General features: G+C 37.8%; 1 protein-coding gene across 1 annotated transcript in view; it reads right to left on the bottom strand.

Annotated features, from left to right (window-relative positions):
* Positions 1 to 22329, bottom strand: part of TFCP2 (transcription factor CP2) — an 81938-nt gene extending 59609 nt beyond the window's left edge. The window contains exon 1 of the mRNA XM_074225911.1: positions 22123 to 22329. Coding sequence (XP_074082012.1) covers positions 22123 to 22244 — 122 coding nt within the window. The 5' untranslated portion in view covers positions 22245 to 22329. The remainder of the gene's footprint in view (positions 1 to 22122) is intronic.
* Positions 22330 to 22796: the final 467 nt, after the last annotated feature.

Genomic DNA, 22796 nt, shown 5'->3' with positions numbered 1-22796 from the left:
ACAGGTTAGGGCAAATTCTTTATGGTAGGCCACTATGTTGCAGTATCACATAACTAACGATCCTTTAGAATATAAACTCAGTTGCAAAATTTACAGAAGAGAATCGTGGGAGATTATTGAAGCATTGCCTTTATGAAAACAAAACAAAATGCCAAGAACTAGCAGGAAGAAAAACAAATTTACAGAAAACTCAGCAAGAGACTCAATTAAGCCAAATCTTCCCAGGAGAATTAAGGATGTAAATGGAAGTAAAACAGCAAATAAAATTAAAAATATAAGACAACAAATTCTGTACTCTATACTTATATATGGTCTGTTGCATAAGGAAGTAGAAATGGTACAAAAGGAAAAAAAATGAAGAATAACTAGACTAGTAACTGTCTGACTACAAAATACTCAGAGGAGTTGAGAATTGAGAGATCAATTCTCAAAATATGTGAAAGAAGAGTGAATACCAAATATCTGATATTACCTATGAACAATACTGACCTTATTATACTGACCTAATTAAACAAGAAAATTAAGGAAATATGTGATTATTAACCTAAATGACTACTATTCCATCCTTGCAAAATTTTTATGAGAATCATTAACACACACACTGGGACATCCTTGATGAAGTATGAAAAGAAGCAAGCTCCAACCAGATAATGTCACACTGACTATAAAGTCAAGCAAATACATTTCTACTATGTTTATTATTCTTAACAAAAACTTTTTTTCAATAGTTTATAGGAGACATTAAAGGAATATGTAAATGCTAGATATAAATGCCATTTAAAGGCTCTTTTCTGACAAAGTGTTTTTCACAAGATTACTTGAAAAATGAGAATTATGCTCAATGGCCCTCTGATTATAATAAGCAAGACATATAACAAAGACACAAGCTTGCCAAATGTGTCTGTCACTGTAAGGGAGGACATGGAGTTTAAGAGTCCAACTAGAAGAGGGATTCCCTACAGATGGTTTATGTTCTTCAGATGCTCATGTTTGTGGATAACAATACGCTGATCATCTAAAGCTCTAGAACATTAAAAAACAACAACAGAGCCTCCTAAATAAAATCCTTATCCATTTTGGTGGATAAAAAAATGTCTACCGTTCAGATGATGATAAGCAGCTGAATGAACAATCCATAAAACTAGTCTGTCAGTTGATATTTTAGTTATCTTAGACAGACTCTATGAAGTAAAATAAATGGGCACAGAATTGAATAGAAGAATGAGCCAGATTGTAGTTGGGAAATTTTGCAGAGCTTTGGATGACATCAAGTTTCTCCTTTTTTGGTCCCGTTTGATTGTGAAGAGGCATATGGCTAATGTAAATAAACTGTTGCAAATTATCAATGAAGAACTAGTCAGAAGACAGAGCCTAAAAGGTATCATCAGAGAGCTATGCCATCAAAATAGAATATAATATTATCAAGAGTCAGACATGATGCAAACACACAGATACGTTGTTACAATCTGTACTATTGGAGGGATGTCCATAAGGATGAATACTCAAATTTCTTGAGGTATCAAAATATCTAGAATAATCTAGATCAGGAGCTCTTAAATTTTTTCTGTGTCATAGATCCTTCTGACAGACAAGTGAAGCCTATGGATTCCTGAATAATTTTGTAAACATAAAAATAAAGTTTATGGGAACAAAGGGAACCAATACATAATTATTAAATAGTAAATATATTAATTAAAAATATTAAAAATAAAGTTCTTGGGGGCAGGTGATACAGTAGGATCAATATCAGCCCTGGAGTCAGAAGGACCTTAAATCTGACCTCAGACACTTAATAATTACCTAGTTGTGTGACCTTAGGCAAGTCACTTCATTCCGTTGCCTTGCAAAAAAATTAAAAAATGAAGTTCTTGGATCTAGGTAAACCTACTAGATTTTTATCATATAGTAACATATGTTCAAAAGACCCTCCTGTCTTCTTCTCTGGTACTGTTGACTAGCTACTGACAACTGACTAACAATGATATGGATATGATACTGCATATGACACTATTGATTACATAAAGATCTAGAATACTGCTACTAAATGAGATTTACAATCATTCAAAAGAAGTAGGCCTAAATAATCCTCAGATGAAAAATTCAAGTCATCTGTACATATCTAGTCCTACTCTTTCTTCTGAGCTCCAATGCTACATAACCAGCTACCCATTAGTAATGAAACACAATGACCTAAATTTGCACTAAGTTCATCAGTTCTTTCCCTGGAAGTGTACAGCATTTTTCACCATGAGTCTTTCAAACTTGGATTTATTGTACTGACCAGTTAAGTGTTTCATAGATAATCATTGTTACAATATTGCTGTTACTATGTGCTGATACTATGTACTGTTTCTACTTGCTTCACTTTGCATCAAATCATATGTCTTACGTTCAGTCATATTCTAATTGATGGGCACCCTCTTGATTTCCAAACCTTTGCAACTGTTTTATACACACACACGTATGTGTGTGTGTGTGTGTGTGTGTGTGTGTATATATATATATATATATATATGTATGTGTGTGTGTGCATGCATGTATAGATGTATAAAACACATATCAGGCAGGGACTGTTTCACTTGTATTTGTATATATTATGCTTAACATGCTTAAAAAGTTTGATAAATGATTTCTGACTGACTGAAGGGGGTGAAGAAACCTTTTGTCTAGATTACTGTATGCAAATAAATAAGGTAGTTCAATGACCTAATTTACCCCCTAAAATACATTGCAGATGAACAATGATCTGAGTCCAGATTTAAAGACTAAATTACATTGCATTTGGAAACCTGCCCAAGGTTTTCAATTACCCTAACTTTTTCCCTGAAATGAGAACTCATCTTTTCAATAATGATCTCAGACAAGATTAAAAAAGATAAGCAGGGAAACTAAATTATGTTTAAAGCCACAAGAAATAAAGAAAGGTTACTAAAATGCTTCCAGCAATATTATATGGCTGAGAATACTGGAATACTACAATCTCAAAAAGAAAAGCAATATTCTGTCATACTTTAAAAGGAAATAGACATGAAATATCATAGATGTCAATGGGCTACTTTATATTTCCAGTGATGAACTGTGCACAAGAAATAGCATAAAAGATCATCAGAGAGATTGATAACAGAAAAGATGCCCTAGATCTAGATGGTCTACGTGATAAAAGTGCTAGACTTATTAAGGTCAGGAATTCTTGGACTTGAATTTGTATTTACTCACTTGTCAGCTGTGTAATGCTGTCACACTTAATTCTCCTTAAACTTCAGTTTGAGAACCAAATGGTATAAAGCATACAAAGTGCTTTGCAAATCATATATTCTGGGGAGATGTCCCTGTCCTATAGCAGTATTGAAAACAGCTAGATGGCACAGTGAATAGAACACTGTCAGGAGGACAGGAGTTCAAATCTGGCCTCAGATATTACTAGCTACTAGCTGAGTGATCTTGGGTCAGTCACTTAACCCTGATTGCCTAGCATCCAGGGCCATATGATTCTTATCTAGCCATGGTTCCAGATAGCTCCAGAGGAGAAAGTAAGGCTGGTGACTGCACAGCAAATCCAATTCATGCACATGCCAGTATCACTCCTACAATGTTATAGTCTTCTTTAGAAATGAAGGACAAATATCATCATCACCACTGACAAATAATGGCTCATGGGTGTCCTCTGTTGATATCCATGAGATTACTTTCAGCTGGAGGAAAGAAAGATGATAAGAGGAAGTGGCTCAATGAAGGTCCTGAAGCAAAGTACACTTCAACAGTCAGAGAAGAATTAAGTTAACAAGGAAGGAACTTAATTTTTTTTTATAATTGGGGTGTGAGAGAAGAGTATATGAACATGAACACTTATTGAGGATTGAATATAGTTTGATACAGAAATATATTAGACAGGAAGGGAGGATTTAAGAGGAGAGAGTCAGAGTAGGAACCAGCATGAATGAAATAAGGATGGATTGTAAAGGAAAGATTAAAAAAGAAAAAAAGTGTATGAACCAGTGATCTAAGTCTAAGTAAGATAAAGAGAGGAGGAGGGGCAGTGGAATGGGAGAAGATTACTTCAATTATAAATGACAAAACTGATTCCAAACTCTTTTAGTATCTTCTTCTTTGCAAAAAAAAAAAATCCCCAAACAAAATTAAACCAAAAAACCAAAAAACAATGGGCAGAGAATGGAATAAATAAAATAAACAAAAATCAAATAAATAAATAAATAAAATAGATTTGGTCACAGAACTGAACAATGTGTTGTTTTGGAGCAATAGTTTTAAAACAGAAATTCATAAGTAAATAAAATGAAATGCAGAATTTACTATGTCTCAGGAAAAACAAAAAATAAAATAAAAGGGCAACACTCATGATTTTAGACAAGAAAACTATTAAAGCAGACAAAATTAAAAAAGATAAGTGGAGAAACCAAATTATGTTTAAAAGTACAAGAAATAAGTTAATAATATCAACACTTATTATATATACCCCCAAAGTATTTAAAGGAAAAGTTAATAAAATTATAGGGGTAAATAACAAAACTAAAATACAGTTATAGACTTCCAAATGCCCCTTTCAAACTTTGACAAATCTAACAAAATTACAAGCAATACATTAAGTACCTAACTAGGACATTAGAAAAATTAACTATGATAGTTCTCTGGCAATTACTGAACAAGAAAGGAATAAAAGGACTACAATAATCTTCACTATGCATGGCACATTTACATAGACCACATCAGAAAAATCAGAAAACAGAAAAGCAAAACCAATAAACAAGTCAAATCAAGTCAACAAAAACATATTAACTAACTATGTGTGCTAAAAATAGGGTATACAAAGAAAGACAAAAAACAATCTTAGCTCTCAAGAAGCTCACATTAGTTTAAAGGGAGATAACATAAAAAGAATTGTTTACAAATATATATATATATATATATATATATATATGTATATATCTTGGATATATCACAGATAATCATAAAGTAAAAGAACTAGCATTAAGAAGGACTGGAAAAGACTAAAGGAAACCAGGGAAACCAGTAGATAGAAATAAGGGAGGAGAGAATTCCAGACACAAGGGCCAGCTAGTGAAAATGAATAAAGATAGAGCATTATGTACAACATCCTTTACTGACTTTGATGAAATAAAAAAGGATTCAAACTTATATAGACTAATCCTAAAAAATGTTGGAATAAAAAAAAGTAAATCATAGAAACAATAATTACATTTTTAAAAATGAAAATAGGCCAAATTTTTGTTTTAAAACCAAAGGAAAAACCTTTGGAAACTCTAAGGAAGAGTTTATAATTCTAAATACTTTTATCAACAAAAGAAAGAAAATAACAATCAATATATTGGGTATGCAGGGGTGGCTAGGTGGCACAGTGGACAGAGCGCTGGCTCTGAAGTCAGGAGTACCTGAATTCAAATCCAGCCTCAGACACTTAATAATTACCTAGCTGTGTGGCCTTTTAACTCCATTGCCTTGCAAAAACATATATATATATATATATATATATATATATATATATATATATATATATATAAAATATGTTCATATATATATATTGGGTCTGCAATTACAAACTAGAAAAGCAACATATTAAACATCAAAAATCTCTAAAATTTTTTTTTGATTTTCAGAACTGTAAAAAAACTTTAAAGACAAAAAAAGCCAACCCGCATTTAATAATAAATACATCTGAATGCTAGATTTTAAAAAACTAACAAAATAAAACTATTAGTTAAAATCAAATTTTTTAAGTGTGAGAAAAACCAAAATGCCAATATCAAAAAAGAAAAATAATTCATAAGATGTAAAGAAATAAAGGATATTAGCAACTATTTTGGCAGATGATATGCCAGAAGAGGTAATTCAAATGAAATTGATGGATAAAATATCCAGATTTTCCAAACAAGAAATAGACAATTTAAATAATTCAATCTCTGAGAAAGAAATTGATTAAATCATAAATGAATTCCCAGTGGAGAAAAAAAAAGCATATCTATTGTCCTTCAGACTACTAGTCAGAGCCACCAGACACCAGTAAGGAAAAAAATTCTTATAGAGAAGGGGACCATTCCTGCCACTACCAACCAACTGCCTTAGGTTGGCAGATAAGTCTGAGAGCATTAGGAATGGAAGCACCCTGCAGATCATCCAAGTTGTGTCCACATTGTCCTGTGCCCTGATCCCCACAACCAATATACAGGAAAGCAGCTGTTGTGGAAATCTGACTTTGCAACTGCCTCTGTGAAACATTCCCTGAAGTCTTAGTTGCTAAAGAAAGTTTTTCCACTACCAATAACATTGATACTGTCAGAAGGACTAAACCCTAAGGACCACAGGGTCTTTCCATCTAACTTGCAGCTAAAACATCTTATGTGTATTTTTCCTACAATTGAGGATGAGCTTCTCGAGAAACTTTTCATCTCCCCCTGAGAGTCTCCAATCCCTTGAACCCTCAAATGTCTCCTAGATCTTCTCCATTACACTACCACTCTCCATTCTTCTCCTTATTTTGACCCTTAGTCATTCCATTCAACTCTCTGTTGTCTTCCTCACTTAAATTCTTAGCCCCCTTATCATATCACTGATAAGCTCAGCCTAGGATCATCACTATCAGTTGTTTTCTCTCCTATGCACAGGCTGCTGAACAAAAGTTGAGAAAATCCCCAACAATTCTGATAGGGTCTACTACAAATGGAAGTTACATAACTTCAATTGCTGCTAGACAATCCAATTATATCTTCCTTAATCCCACTCTCCAAGGTAGTTCTTTCAAACATTTTCAAAATTCCCCCTTCCCAATTATTCTCTCAGCTGAGACCTTTGTCTCATACTGTACAGAAAAAAAAGAAATAAGATCATTTCCCCCTCTTCATCTCCTATCAGAGTTTTCTATAGCTCTCTTCTTCATCCCTGTTTTTTACTCATTACCAGGACTTTCAATTCTACTTGTTCAAGTGATTCCATTCCATCCTGTCTCCTCCAATAGATTGCACCCTCTATCATCCCCATTCTTTTCCTTATTTTATCAATCTCTCTTTCTCTCTACTGGTTCATTTTCTACTGCCTACAGATATGCCCATATCTCCCCTATCCTGGAAAAAACCCTCATTTGATCATTCCATCCCTTCCATTGTCCTATTTCCCTTCTGTTCTTTGTAGCTAAACTCTTGAAAAAGTTCATTTACAATAGGTGCCTCCAACTTTTCTTTATCTCTTTCTCTTCTTTATTCCTTACAGTATGCCTTCCAACCAAATCATTCCACTGAAACTGATCTCTCTAAAGTTACTAAAGCTCTCTAAGTTGCCAAACACAGTATTTTTTCCTCAATCTTCATTTTATTTTACTTATCTATAGGCTTTGACATTATTGATCACTCTCTTTCTGGACACTCTCTTCTCTCTATATTTTTAAAACATCTCTCTTTCTCTCCTGATTCTCTTCCTATCTTTTCATAGCTTCTTCACTGTACTTTGTTGGCTCTTTGTCCAGACTGTAATAGATCCAAATCTCTTCTTCCTCTCTACTATTTCACATGATATCAATTACCACTCCTTTGCTGATGATTTTCAAATCAATCTACTGTGTCTCAATTTCTCTTGTCTTACAATCACTCATCTCTGGTTACCATTCATAGATATCTTGAACTGGCCAGTAGACATTATAAAATTCATAATGTCCAAAACAGAATTCATTATATTTCCCACTAAACTTTTCCCAACTCCTACTTCCCTATTGCTATAAAGGACAACACGATTCTCCCAATCCCTCAGGCTTGCAACCTAGGAGACATCCTCACTATCTCTTATTCCCATATCTAAGCTGCTGCCAAAGCCTATCAATTTCACCTTTGTAACATGTCTCATAGACACTCCCTTCTCTTTGGACATTACCACCACTCTAGAGCAGGTCTTCAGGCCTAGAGTATTACAATAGCCTGCTGGTGAGTTAGCCTGACTCAAGTCTCTCCCACACTAATGCATTCTCCATTTAGCTACAGAAGTAATTTTCCTGAAGTACAAGCCTAATCATGTGACCCCACTCCCCTCAAAAAAATTTCAGTAGCTTCCTATTGTCTCCAGAAGCAAATACAAAATCCTCTATTTGACACTCAGATTCCTTCATATTCCAGCCCCCTAGTACCTTTCCAGTCTTCTTACATCTTACTCTCCTGCATGACCTCTATAATTCAGTGACACTAGGTTCCCAGCTGTTCCACAAACAAGAGTTTCTATCTCTCAGTTCAGGAAATTTTCTGGGGCTATCTTTCACACCTAAACATTTTACCTTCTTGCTTCTACCTCACCTCCACCTTCCTGGCTTCCTTTATTTTAGGTTTTTTGCAAGGCAAATTGCGGTAAGTGGCTTGCCCAAGGCCACACAGCTAGGTAATTATTAAGTGTCTGAGACCTGATTTGAACTCAGGTACTCCTGACTCCAGGGCCGGTGCTTTATTCACTGCACCAACTAGCTGCCCCCCTGGCTTCCTTTTGAGTCCCAACTAAAATTCTACCTTCAAAACAAAGTCTTCCCCATCCCCTCTTAAACCCAGTACCTTCCAGGTCATTACTTTCTATTTTTTCCTGTATACAGCTTTGTATACATTTGCATGTTGTCTCTCCCCTAGGATTTCGAGCTCCTTGAGTACAGAGATTGTCTTTTATCTATTTCTGCATCTCTAAGACTTAGCACTAGGGATTGCTAGGTAGCATAGTAGACAGAGTTCTGGTCTAGAGTCAGGAAGACCTGAATTCAAATCCAACAGTAGATACTAGCTGTGTGACTCCAGGCAAACCACTCAACCCTATTGATTCAGTTTCCTCATCTATAAAATGAGCTGCAGAAAGGAACAGAAAACCATCCTAGTATCTTGACTGAAAGAGTTGGACATAATTAAAGCAAATAAATAAAGCACTTAGCCTGGCACTAAATAAATACTGACTAAGAGGGTGATTGAGAGGAGTGGCTGTCTTGTTTTCATGTATATGTATTCTTAGTGCTCAGCATAATGTTTTGTACATCATTATTATATTAATAAATGCTCCTTTCAGGAAAAGATAGATTTCAAATAAATTCTGTCAAACAATCAACTGGGGGCAGCTAGGTGGCACAGTGGATAGAGAACCAGCCCTGGAGTCAGGAGTACCTGAGTTCAAATCCAGCCTCAGACACTTAATAATTACCAAGCTGTGTGGCCTTGGGCAAGCCACAGCCTCATTTGCCTTGCAAAACCCTAAAAAAAAAAAAATCTATTGGTATCAAACAAAATTCTCAAAAAGAGGGAAAGGATCCTAACAAACTGGCTTTATGATTCAAATAGTCTTGATATCTAGACTCAGTAGAAAAAAAACAAACTAGAGCTCAATATCCTTAATGAATATCAATGCAAAAATAATGGGCAAAACATTAACAAAAGAGTCTACAATAACATTAGAGTTAAAAAATCACTATAGGGGTGGCTAGGTGGCGTAGTGGATAAAGCACCGGCCCTGGAGTCAGGAGTACCTGGGTTCAAATCCGGTCTCAGACACTTAATAATTGCCTAGCTGTGTGGCCTTGGGCAAGCCACTTGGCCCTGTTTGCCTTGCAAAAACCTAAAAAAAAAAAATCACTATGGCCAGATTGGCCTTATATCAAGAATGTGGGGTTGTTTCAGTATTCCAAAACTATAAACATAATAAACCATATTAATAACAAGAACAAAATAAACTCACATGATTAAATACACATATACAAAAAAGGCTTTTACAAATATTTACAAATGTTTTTAAAAACGTAAGACTAAAGAGACTTCATTCATGTGGAAAATAGCATTTATCCTAAAGAATCGATGTTTTCTGTAAAGAGGAAATGCTAGAGGTTTCTGCAAAATGATCAGAGGAAAAAATGTCCATCATCACTGCTATTATTTGATATCATTCTAGAAATGCTAACTATAGCCAGTCAAGAAAAAGAAATTAAGTGAAAAATTAAAAAAAAACAACCTAGGACCAGATGTTTTTATAAGTGAATTCCACCAGCATTACTTACTGCAAGATTAACATTGTTTAAAAAAATTCACAAAAATATCAGAAAGCATAATATAAAAAATATAGTGGCCTAGTAATAGACAATAGCTTGCTGATTAAATATGAGAAACAAAATGTATTGATAAAGGATTAGAAGAATATAGTTTTAAGAAAGAAAAAGATTGAGCTTAAGAAAAAGAGTGGTGGACCAGTGGAATAGACTAGGTGTAAAAGCAGGAGATGATTATAGTAATCTGATGTTTGATAAACCCAAAGAGTCTGGCCATTGGGATAAAAACTCCCCCTTTGATAAAAATTGCTGGGAAAATTGGAAGTTAGTATGGAAGAAACTTAGATTAGACCAACACCTAACACCCTTTACCAATGTAAGATCCAAATGGTTACAGGACATAGACATAAAAAACAATACTATAAGCAAATTAGAAGATCAAGGACTAGTCTACCTGTCAGATCTATGGAAAGAGGAACAGTTTATGACTAAGGAAGAGTTGGAGAATATCACCAAAAACCAATTAGATGATTTTGATTACATTAAATTAAAAAGCTTTTGCACAGATAAAACCACTGTAACCAAGATCAAAAGAAATGTAGTAAATTGGGAAACAATCTTTACAACTAATGATTCTGACAAAGGATTAATTTCTAAACTATATAGAGAACTGAGTCATATTTTTTAAAAAAAATTCCCCAATTGACAAATGCTCAAAGGATATGCAAAGGCAATTTACAAATGAGGAGATCAAAGTAATCCATGGCCATATGAAAAAAGTTCTAAATCATTAATTATTAGAGAAATGCAAATTAAAGCTTCTCTGAGGTACCAACCTCACACCTCTTAGATTGGCCAGTATGACCAGGAAGGATAATGATCATTGTTGGAAGGGATGTGGGAAATCTGGGACACTATTACACTGTTGGTGGAGCTGTGAACTCATCCAACCCTTCTGGAGAGCTATTTGGAACTATGCCCAAAGGGCAACAAAAATGTGCATACCCTTTGAGCCAGCAATACCACTATTGGGTCTATACCCTGAAGAGATGAGGAAAAGGGTAAAAACATTACTTGTACAAAAATATTTATAGCAGCCCTGTTTGTGGTAGCAAAGAATTGGAAATCCAGTAAATGTCCTTCAATTGGGGAATGGCTTAGCAAACTGTGGTATATGTATGTCATGGAACACTATTGTTCTATTAGAAACCAGGAGGGATGGGATTTCAGGGAAACCTGGAGGGATTTGCATGAACTGATGCTGAGTGAGATGAGCAGAACCAGAAAAACACTGGACACCCTAACAGCAACATGGGAGTGATGTTCAAACTTGAAGGACTTACTCAATTCATCAGTGCAACAATCGAGAACAATTTTGGGCTGTCTGCAAAGGAGAATACCATCTGTATCCAGATAAGGAGCTGTGGAGTTTGAACAAAGTGCAAGGACTATTCCTTTTAATTTAGGGAAAAAAAAACAGATAGCTTATTGTCTGATCTTGTTACCTCTTAGACTTCTCTTCTCTTTAGGAATATGATTTCTCTCTCATCACAAAGGTACAACATGGAAACAAAGTAAAGACTGACAGAGTGCTTTCTGTGGGGGAAGGGGGGAGGGAAGCAAGATTGGGGGAAAAAATGTAAAACTCAAATAATATCTTTAATAAAAATAAATTTAAAAAAAAGAAAGAAAAAGATTGAGCTGAGGGAGGGGAGTGAAGAGAGACTGCAGATCTCTGTCCTCTGACTCTGGAACAGGACTCTGGGGCTCTGACCACATTCAGATCCTGATCACAGTCTAGGCCCCCCAATAGAACAGCAGAGCCCCCCCCACCTCAGCCCCATGGCAGAGGGGGGAGCTTATGGTCATTCACAGACCAGGAGGCAGGACACAGCCTCACACACTGAGACCCTTGTGGGAGTGCCTCAAAAGCTCAGGAAGCACCCCAAAACCAGGCCTAGGCTGGGAAAATGAGCAAGCGGAGAAACAAGAGGAAGACCATTGAGAAATATTTTGCATATGAGCCCAACAAGGATCAAAACACTCAGTCTGAAGATGAGGAAGCACAAGCTCCTGCATCTAAAGACTCCAAGAAAAACAGAAATTGGGCTCAGGCCATGACAGAGCTCAAAAAAGACTTTGAAAATCAAATGAGGGAGTTAGAAGAAAAACTGGGAAAAGAAAGGAGAGAGATGGAGGAAAAACATGAAAATGAAGTCAGTAGCTTAGTCAAGGAAATCAAAAAAAAATGCTGAAGAAAATAGCATGCTAAAAACTAGCTTAGGTCAAATGGATAAAACAGTTCAAAAAGTTATTGAGGAGAAGAATGCTTTAAAAAGCAGAATTGGCCAGATGGAAAAAGAGATAAGAAAACTCTCTGAGAACAAATCCTTCAGACAAAGAATAGAATTCAGGGAGACTGATGAATTTACCAGAAATCAGGAATCAATACTTCAAAACCAAAATGAAAAAATTAGAAGAAAATGTGAAATATCTCACTGAAAATACAACTGATATTATTGGAATACCTGAAAGTCATGATCAGGAAAAGAGCCTTGACATCATTTTCAAAGAATTACTACAGGAAAATTGCCCTGATATCCTAGAAGCAGAGGGCAAAATAGAAATGGAGAGAATCCACTGATCCCCCCGAGAAAGAGATCCCAAAAAACCAACCCCTAGGAATATTATAGCCAAGTTCCAGAATTCCCAAGTCAAAGAGAAAATATTAGAAGCAGCCAGAAGGACACAGTTCAAATATTGTGGAGCTGCAGTCAAGATCACACAGGACTTAGCAGCAATTACATTAAAAGCTCATAGGGCTTGGAATATAATATACAGGAAGGCAAAAGAGCTTAGAACGCAACCAATAATCAACTACTCAGCAAGGCTCAATGTCCTCTTCCAGGGAAAAAGATGGACTTTCAATGAACAAGGGGAATTTCAAATGTTTCTGTTGGAATGGCCAGAGCTGAACAGGAGGTCTGATCTTCAGATACAGGACTCAGGTGAAGCATGGAGATTGGAGGAGAAGGGGAAAATATGAGGGACTTGATGATGAACTGCATGTGTTCCTGCATAGAAAAAGGACACTGATAATACTCATATGAACCTCCTCAGTTAACAGAGCAGGTAGAGGGAGCTTTTATAGTTGAAGCACAAGAGACAGCTGAATTTGAAGATAAAATATGGTGTAAAAATGGAGTCAATAGAAAAAAGGGAAATGTAATGGGAGAAAGAAAAAGGAGAGGGGGGAATAGGCCAAAATATTTCATATCATAAGATTTTTTTTTTATTACAATCAGCTATTGCAATGACATGGAAGGGGGGAGGCAAGGGGGAATGAGGGAACCTTTGCTCTCATCAGAGGTGGCTAGGAAACAGCATATATATTCAATGGGGTATAGGCATCTGGAGTAAGAAGGAGGTGGGGAGCAGGGGGAAGGGGTGGGGATGTGAATAAAGAAGGAAAGGGTGGACCATGGGGGGAGAGTGGTCAGATATAACACATTTTCTTTTTTACTTCTTGCAAGGGGCTGGGATTGGAAGGCCTGTCCAGGACCATGGGGCCAGGTGGATTCTGGGCCTAAGGGGTGGTGTGGGGGCCCAGGGCTTCTTGGCCCCAGGAATACCTGATCCCCCCAGGGATCTGTCTGCTGCACCGCTCAGTGACCCTACAGCAGAGTCAGAGTGAAAGGAGAGAGAAAATATAGTACATGCTAGTGGAGAAATATGAAAGGAGGGATTTGCTATCAGCAATGGCAACATTGGAAAACTATGGAAGTAACTTTTGCAATGGACTTACCATAAAGAATGCAATCCACGCATGACAGAGTTGTTGGTGTTAGAAGGAAGACTGAAGCACATTTTTTATTATTATTATTTGGGGGAGGGTGCAGGGCAAATGGGGCTGGGTGGCCTGCTTGGGGCCACATAGCAGGGTGATCTTTGAGTGTCTGAGGCTGGATTTGGACCCGGGTGCTCCTGGCTCAAGGGCCAATGCTCAGTCCACTACCCAGCCACCCGTACTATTATTACTATTTTATTTTATTTTGGGTCTTTTTTTTTCCTTCTTTTTGGTTTTTGCAGGGCAGTGGGGATCAGGTGGCTTGCATGTCACACAGCTGGGTGATTGTTGTGTCTACGGGGCTGGATGTAGGCTCGGATGCTCGTGGCTCCAGGGCTGGTGCTTTATCCATTGCGCTACCTGGCCATACCTACAATTATTACTATTATTTTTTTAATTTTAATTTTTTTTTCTCTCCCCTTTACTTTATCGCTCAAGCAAGTCTATATTCATGAGGGGGAGGGGGTATTTTGTTTACTCTTAAACAAGAATATTTTATTAATGTAAAAAAAATTGTATAAAATAAGAATAAATAAATAAGTTCTGGGCTACAGAGAAGTAAATCTCTTTTGGTTAATTGCTGGATGGCTGTAGGAGTGCTTCACTTGTTCAAAATTCAAACCTGAGCTACCAGATCAGCGCAGTCAGTCCTGTTCAACCCTACTCGGTCAAGTAATGAATTGCTAAAAGTTATATATATATATATATATATATATAGAGAGAGAGAGAGAGAGAGAGAGAGAGAGAGAGAGAGAATTCATATCCTAACATATTTGTAATGTAAAACTTTTACTTAAATAACTATTAAATAATGTTCAACTGCTATTCTAGCTGAAATGTACTAATTAAATTCAAAATTTGGAAATTAAAAGTCTAGAAAATATGGGGCGGCTAGGTGGCATAGTGGATAGAGCACCTGGAGTCAGGGGTACCTGAGTTCAAATCCAACCTCAGACACTCAATAATTACCTAGCTGTGTGGCCTTTGGCAAGCCACTTAACCCCATTTGCCTTGAAAAATCCTAAAAAAAAAAAAGTCTAGGAAAAAAATAGAGAGAATTTGAAAATTATCATTAAAAAGCAGTTCTGTAATCTAATGGCTGTCCATCCATATTTACTCCTGAGTCCTCTTTGTCAGGCTGCTAATCTTCCTATCTTCAAAGGACTGCTTTTAAGGACTGATGGGGAATATGGAAGCTGAGCCCCTGGAAGTTCTGTTCCTACTTCATATGGAAACTTGCGTCATTCTCTGTCTCCCCTCTTTCCCCCAACCCTTAACCCAAGTCACTACTACTTTCTTTCCTAATTATAGAGGCAGAAAGCCACAGGTAACTATATTCTAATTTCTAAGAGGGAAGATTATTCCCTTATACTGTGAAAGATGAGGAATAATAACTGACAAAGGGAGTTATAAAGCACACTGTAGATATTCTCCTTTGATGTTCACAATATGTATTTTATATATAGGCATTAGCATTTCCTTTTTAGAGAGAAGTACAGCAAGACAGAGAGTGTCAAAAGTATAATTCAAACTCGGGTATTTCCTGAAGCCAAGCACCTTTCACCCTCTCTCTTAGTAGCCAGGGAATAGATACATAGATCAGGACTATATTTTCACATATGTATATATGGCTTATTATTTAACATATACATCTAAACAGACATACAATGTAGTCCTAGACTCCCACATTTTTCCATAGAAAGAAAATTTTATAAAACAAACCTTCTTAAGCTTTTTTAGATATGCACTCCTTTAAGAAATCACACTAAAGTCTGACCATGACATTCCCTTACTCTAAACACTCCAGTAGTTCACTATCATTCCCAGGATCAAACATAAAATTCTGATGACATTCAAAGCCTTTCCATAACCTGCCCCTCTCCCCCAATTTGTTCTTTCTTTTTATATCTTTCACACACTCCTTCCCCATATACCCCATGATGCGGTGACACTAGCCATCTTGCTATTCTTTGAACAAGACACTCCACATTCCAATTGCAGCCATATTCGTAGAAAGTCCCCCAAATTTGAAATGTTCTTCCTTCTTATCTTTATTTCTACTGACTTTCTTAAAGTGCTGGCTAAAATCTTACCTACCAAGAAACCCTTCCCAATTCTCCTTAATTCTATTGCTTTCCCCCTATGTTTTGTTTTAACATTGCTGATTATATATTGTCTCTACATTAAACTGGGAGCTCCCTGAGAGTAGAGACTATCTTTGTTTTTCTTTGTATCCCCAGCATTTAATACAGTTGCTGGCACATAATAGGCACTGAATGACTTGATGGTAAAGCCTTACAGAATCCCTTCTCAGAATATTTTTAAATACTTGAAAGACTAAATTTCAATTAGAGGTTTGTGAAAATAAGATGGGATATTTCCCATCTAAGTTTATGAACCCCTTGGGGGAGGATGTCTATGGACCCAGGTTAGAACCCTGCTAGAACAGTTCAGCTGTAAAACAGATAAGCCAGATTTCTGCAGGACAAATTAGCAATCTCGAGAACCTTCTGTAACAGGACTGTAAATGTGATATTTGAGTTTCTTTCCCCCTTACCATTGTGCAGGCTCCAGACCTTCCCTTCTTACCTCCTCTTCCACAGAACTCTCAATAACTATAAACTCTCTTTTCTTCCTCTCACAAGCTTTGACATAACCCCAATTTTCTCCTCCTTTACCCTATGTGATCCCTCCTCCATTTTATCCTCAAGTCTGTCTCTGACAGATTGACACCCCCCCCCCCCAATCACTCCCTACCTCTCTCTTCATTCTCTCTCATCTATTAATTCATTCCTGGTTACCTACAAAATCTCCCCAATGCTTACAAAAAATTCTCACTAGGACATACCTTTGGAAACAATGGATGGGGAGAATTCTTGTAAACAAGATGATCATAAAACAGACAAGCTTATTACATAAAACTGTAAAACTGCACACACAAAATAAATACAATTAGAATCAAAAGGAAAACAATTAAATTAGAAGAAATATTCTTAGAAAATTTCTCTGACAAAGGTTTTTATGTTTCAGTCATATAAAGAATTTATTCTTGTTTTTACATGTAACTAGAGAAAAACAAAATACTAAATTAAAAATTTATTATTGTTCAGTCATGTTCAAGTCTTCATGATCCCATTTGAGTTTTTCTTGGCAAAGATACTAAAATGGCTTTTCCATTTTCTTCTCCAGCTCATTTTACAGATGACAAGCTGAGGAAAACCATGTTAAGAGACTTGGTCAGGATCATATACAGCCAGGAGGTGCTAGGGCAGACTTAAACTGGGGAAAATGAGTTTTCCTGATTTCAGGCCTAGCACTTTATCTATTGCCCTATCTAACTCTACTAAAGAATGTATATAAATATATAAGAACAAAAGCTATTTCCAATGAATAAGTGGTAAAGATATAAATAGGAAGTTTTGAGAACAACAATTACATGAAAAATGGTTTCAAATCACTAACAATCAAGAGAGATGCAAATTAAAACAATCTAAAAGTTCTATAGCATACCCATCATTAGCCAAAGATGATAAATGACAAAAACAGCAAGTGCTGAAAGGAAACTATTGGAGGTGGTGTTCTGAATTAGTTCAATCATTCTGGAAAACAACGGCACTACAATCAGTAAGTTATTAAACTTCACATACTCTTAAACCTCTTTAACCCTCTCCTCCTTCTAATTTTCCTCTTACTGTAGAGGGCACTATCCTCCTCTTAGCAACTCAGGCTTCCAGGTTAGGATTCATCCTTTACTCCTCAATCTTATGCCCTCCCCATATCTAACCAATTGCTGAATTGTCTTCATTCACCCTTTATAACATCTCTTATATTAAGTCCCCTTCTATCACTGCCAAGACCTTGGTGAAGGACCTCATAACTTGAATACCTTTCTGTTTGGTCTCCTTCCTTCAAGTCTTTCTCCACTCCTACAAATCCTCCAATGTCAAAAAATTTTCTAAATTCAGGTCTGTTTATGTCATGCTACTAGTCAATAAATTTCAGTGGCTCCCTATCACATCCAGAATAAAATATAAAATCTTCGGTTGGGCACTAAAGACCCTGATAATCTGGCCTCTTCTTACCTTTCTAGTCTTCTTAACCTTATTTCCTGACCACATCCTCTTAGATCCAATGGTCCTAGTCTTGCTATTATTCACACAAGAAACTCCATTTCCTTACTCTGGGCACATTCACTTGCTGTTTCCCATGACTGGAATTCCTTCCCTCCTCATCTCTGCTTCTTGACTTTCCACTAAGCCTAACCTGCAAGAAAGCATTCTAACCTTGAAGGACTTGCTCATTCCATCAGTGCAACAATTGGGAACAATTTTGGGCAGTCTGCAGAGGAAACTGCCATCTGTATCCAGATAAGGAGCTGTGGAGTTTGAACAAAGTACAAGGACTATTCCCTTTAATTTAAGAAAAAACAGATATCTTATTGTCTGATCTTGTTACCTTTTAGACTTCTCTTTAAGGATATGATTTCTCTCTCATCACACCCAATTTGGATCAATGTACAACATGGAAACAAAGTAAAGACTGACGGAGTGCTTTCCGTGGGGGGGGGGGGGAGAGGGAAGCAAGATTGGGGGGAAAATTGTAAAACTCAGATAATATCTTTAATAAAAATAAATTTAAAAAATTAAAAAAAGAAAGCATTCTAATCCTCTATAATGCTAGCATCTTCTTGCTAAGATTTCCTACAATTTCTCCTGATTGGATATTATTTATACCTCGTAGTTTACAAGTTATTTCTCCCACTATATTCTAACGTAAACTCCCTATAAGCAGAAACTTTTTTTTTGCCTTTATTTGTATCCCCAGTGCTTAGTCCAGTGGCTGGCATTTAGGAAATAGCAAGCAAATACTTGCTGACTCAATTTAACTAACCTAGTGATAACATTTGGTATGAGTCCAAAAGAGGTCGAGGAGAGAGGAAAAGGACTAAAATGGGCAAGAGTATTACACTGGCTAGGAGGCACAGGAGTGCATAGAGCCCTGGTTGTAGAGTCAGAAAGACTTAAATTCAAATCCTGCCTCATATAATCAGTTGTTTGACCTTGTGCAAGACATTTCGCCTCTTTTTGCCTCAGTTGGGTTCTCTTACAGTTGTTGTGAGGATAAAATAGGATATTTGTAAAGTGCTTTGCAAACCTTAAATAAAGCAATATTTTGAGAAGTTAATTAACTATTATTATAGAAACACTTTTTGTTGTAGCAAAGAGCAGTAAACAAAGTGGCTTAAACTGTTACATCAAAGTGAAATTATATTGCACCATAAGAAATAAAGACTGACAGATTTTTGTTTTCTTTTTTTTTCAAGGCAATGGTGGTTAAGTGACTTGTCCAAGGTCACACAGCTGGGTAATTACTAAGTGTCTGAGTCCAGATTTGAACTAAAAGGTCCTCTTGATTCCAGGGCAGGTGCTCTATCCACTGTACCACCTGGCTGCCCCCAGATTTTAAAAAATATGTTAACACATATGAACTGATATTAAAAAAGATGAGTAAACCAAGGAGCACAATTTACAATAATAATATGCTGAAAAAAAGGAACCTAATTAGGTCCTGCTATCTCCCCAAGTTATCTTGCTACATCTTTCTTCCATTTTTCAACCAAACTTATCTATCTATCTATCTATCTATCTATCTATCTATCTATCTATCTATCTATACAAAGCTATCTATATATTTCTTATCTCTACTTCTTTCCTCTCTGGAATCTGGCTTTGGTTTGGACCTCATTATCAACTGAATTTGTTCTCTTCTAAGCAACTAATTATCTTTTAAATCAAAACTGATAGTTAATAGTCAATCATCATTTCCTTTGGATCTCTCTGCATCATCTGACACTAACGAATGCTCTCTTTTCCTGGATATTTTCTTTCCTCTAGATTTTCATATGACAAACCTCTTTTCTGTCTGAATGCTCTTCTTCTGGCTCCTTCTTATCCAAAGATATGTTTATAAATATCACTGCCCTTACTGTGCCAAATCTGCCCTAGGTCATCTTTCTTTTACTTGATAATCTCAGAGATCCCATGAGTTTAATCATCATCTTTATGTATGCATATGACTTCGAGATCTATATAGTCCACCTTAGTTTCTCTCCTGAGTTCCAATACCACATCACCAGCACTGAGTGTACATTGTAAACTGAACATGCCTAGGGCACATCAAATTCAACTCTTACTTGCTTTATGCTTCCAATTAGTTTTTAAGTTCTGTTTCTATTTCTACAACATCTCTTGCATCCATTTCCCTTCTCTTTACTCCCATGGCCAGCCATCACCTAGTTTAAATCCATGATCTTTTGCCTACATTACTGCAATAGCCTAATTGGTAATTACACATGTATATTATTGTGATTTCTCGTATGTGACACTCCTTTTCTTATTGCAATGCCTCTGTGCTAACTGCTCACATGCCTGAAAATGTTCTCCTTCCTTATTCAGATATCTAGGGATCTTTACTTCTAGAGTCATCTTTCCTCATCCTTCCAACTGTTAGTGCCTTCTCCACAAAATTATTTTGAACATATGTGTACCCCTATTATTTCTTTCATTATAATAAAAACTCCCTGAGTAAAGGGACTGTTAAGGTTCTGTCTGCTTATCCCCTATACCTGGCACACAGTAATCACAATAAATGCTTGCTTGGTTGAGAAAAAAGTAAAAGATTCAACAAATATGTATGAAATAACTACTATATACCAGGGACTGAGGATAAAAAGATAGGAACAAAAAAATCGATCTACTCCTTAAGCAGTTTACATGATGCTATTTTACAAAAATACAAATATAATTCTTAATTAACATTAGGTAAACAGCTCAAGTGGATCAATTGCAAAAAAGAAAGGTCCCAGAAACACTGAATTACTTGCAGCAACACTTTGCATGATACCAAAGAACTGGAACCAAGCTGTTCATAAACTAGGTAATGGTAAGCAAATCATAAAACATAAACGTGATGGAATATCATTATGCTATAAGAAATGACAAAGATGATGAAATCAAAGAAATGTTGGAAAGACATGTAAAATAATGAAAAGTGAAGTTGAACTAGGGAAACCACAAATATAATTATAACAAAGAAATGGAAAGAACAAAGCAACTGAAATTGAATTATAATTCAGTAATATTATAATGTATAAAATTATAATGACCAAGTTTGGATCCCAAAGAGATATAAAAAAAATACTTCTCTCTGCTCTTTTGTAGAAGCTGGGGGGGCTGTTAGATTTCTGAAATATGCTAGCTAGTTTTGTTGAACTATTTTTATTCTGTAGAACAGTCCGGGGGAGGTATACAGTGGGAAGTTTCAGTGATAATGAAAACAAAGTAGCTATTTTCTAAACTTACTCACGTCACAGTTTGCCTACCCCCATATAAATAGTAAAAGGATTTTCTTTTTATAAGGTGTTGCAGACATTTCATTTACTTTCAAAAAGTATAGATTAAGTAGTTACTATGTGTCCAGCGCTCTGCACATAAAACCATGGCCAACCCCCAGCTCCACTAACCTAAATAAACACACTCAGCGAAGCCGCACTAAATCTCAAAAGCACAGCTATTCACCATCCATTTCTGCATCCTGGTTAAGACCATCCCCTTCAAGAGAAACTCTCAAACAACCTCTGGCTTCAGTTCTTCCTTTATGTACATATAGCACCCAAGATTGTGTGGAGAGAAGGAGGGAAGAAGAGAGAGAGAGAGAGAGAGTGAGGGTGGAGGGGGGGAGAGACGGACCGACAGACAGAGGAGAATGAAGGAGGGAGAGAGGAAACAAGAGGAGAGAAAAGGGAGGGAAAAGGACTGGAGGGGGAAAGAGGAAGGGAAAAGGGTGAAGAAGAGAAGAAGGGAGAGAAGAAACAAAAGAAGAGAGGAGAGAGAAGGGGCAAGTAGGAGAGAGGGAGAAGGAAAAAGAGAAAAGGAGAGAAGAAAAGAGGGAGAGAGAAAAAAGGGAGGGAAAAGAAGGAAAAGGGGAAAAGGAGAGAAGAAAAGAGGGAGAGAGAAAAAGGGAAGGGAAAAGAAGGAAAAAAGGGAAAAGGAGAGAAGAAAAGAGGGAGAGAGAGAAAAGGGAGGGGAAAGAAGGAAAAGGAGAGAAGAAAAGAGGGACAGAGAAAAAGGGAGGGAAAAGCAAGGGAGGAGAGATGAAAGGAGAGGGAGGGCGAGCCGGACCCCAGGGGAGCCTCCTCACCTAGCGGGCTGCGGGCAGCCCCGGCTCCCCAGGTCCGGCGTGCGGGCCCATGGCTCACCTCATGCTGTAGGCCCCCGCGCCCAGCTCCTGGCCGATCCCGGACAGACTCGCGTCGAAGTCCTGCACCAGGCCGGACTCGATCACCTCGTCGGCCAGCGGCAGCTTCAGGGCCCAGGCCATCTCGCCGCCTTGCCTTCCGGAGGGCCCCCCGCGGGCCCCGGCCTCTCCCGCACGGCGCGGCAGCGGAGGCAGGCCCGCCGCCCCGCCCCGCCCCGCCCGCACCAGCCGGCCTTCTGCCCGGGGCTGCGGGCCCCCTGGCCGGCCCCTCCGGGCTCCTCCCGCAGAGCCGCGCCAATCCCGGATCTCCGTCCGATGCGGGCTGCGGCCGGGTCCGGGCCCCTCCCCGCGCTACACCCGCAGCGGCCGCGGGTCCCACCCACCCCACCCCCTCCCCTCCCCACGAGCGTCCCACCCCGCGGGACCTGCGCTCCCCTCTTCCCCTCCGCAGGCCTCACTTCCGGTCAGCCCTGGTCTCGCTTCCGGTCACCCCTCCCGACCCGGAGGCCCCCCCCACAACTAAGGCTGGAATGAGTTTCCTAGGAGCCGTCCCGACTCGCTCCCCACCCCCACCCCGAGCCCACCAAACCCCCAAACCCTGCCCCCCACCAGCCACAAAGCGCGGAGAAGGACGTCCACCGCCGGCCCCAAAACCGGGGCCTGCCGAGGGCCCGC

This window comes from Macrotis lagotis, chromosome 2 (genome assembly GCF_037893015.1).
Source record: "Macrotis lagotis isolate mMagLag1 chromosome 2, bilby.v1.9.chrom.fasta, whole genome shotgun sequence".
Lineage (NCBI taxonomy): Eukaryota > Metazoa > Chordata > Mammalia > Peramelemorphia > Peramelidae > Macrotis > Macrotis lagotis.
This window is presented reverse-complemented; position numbering and strand designations above follow the sequence as displayed.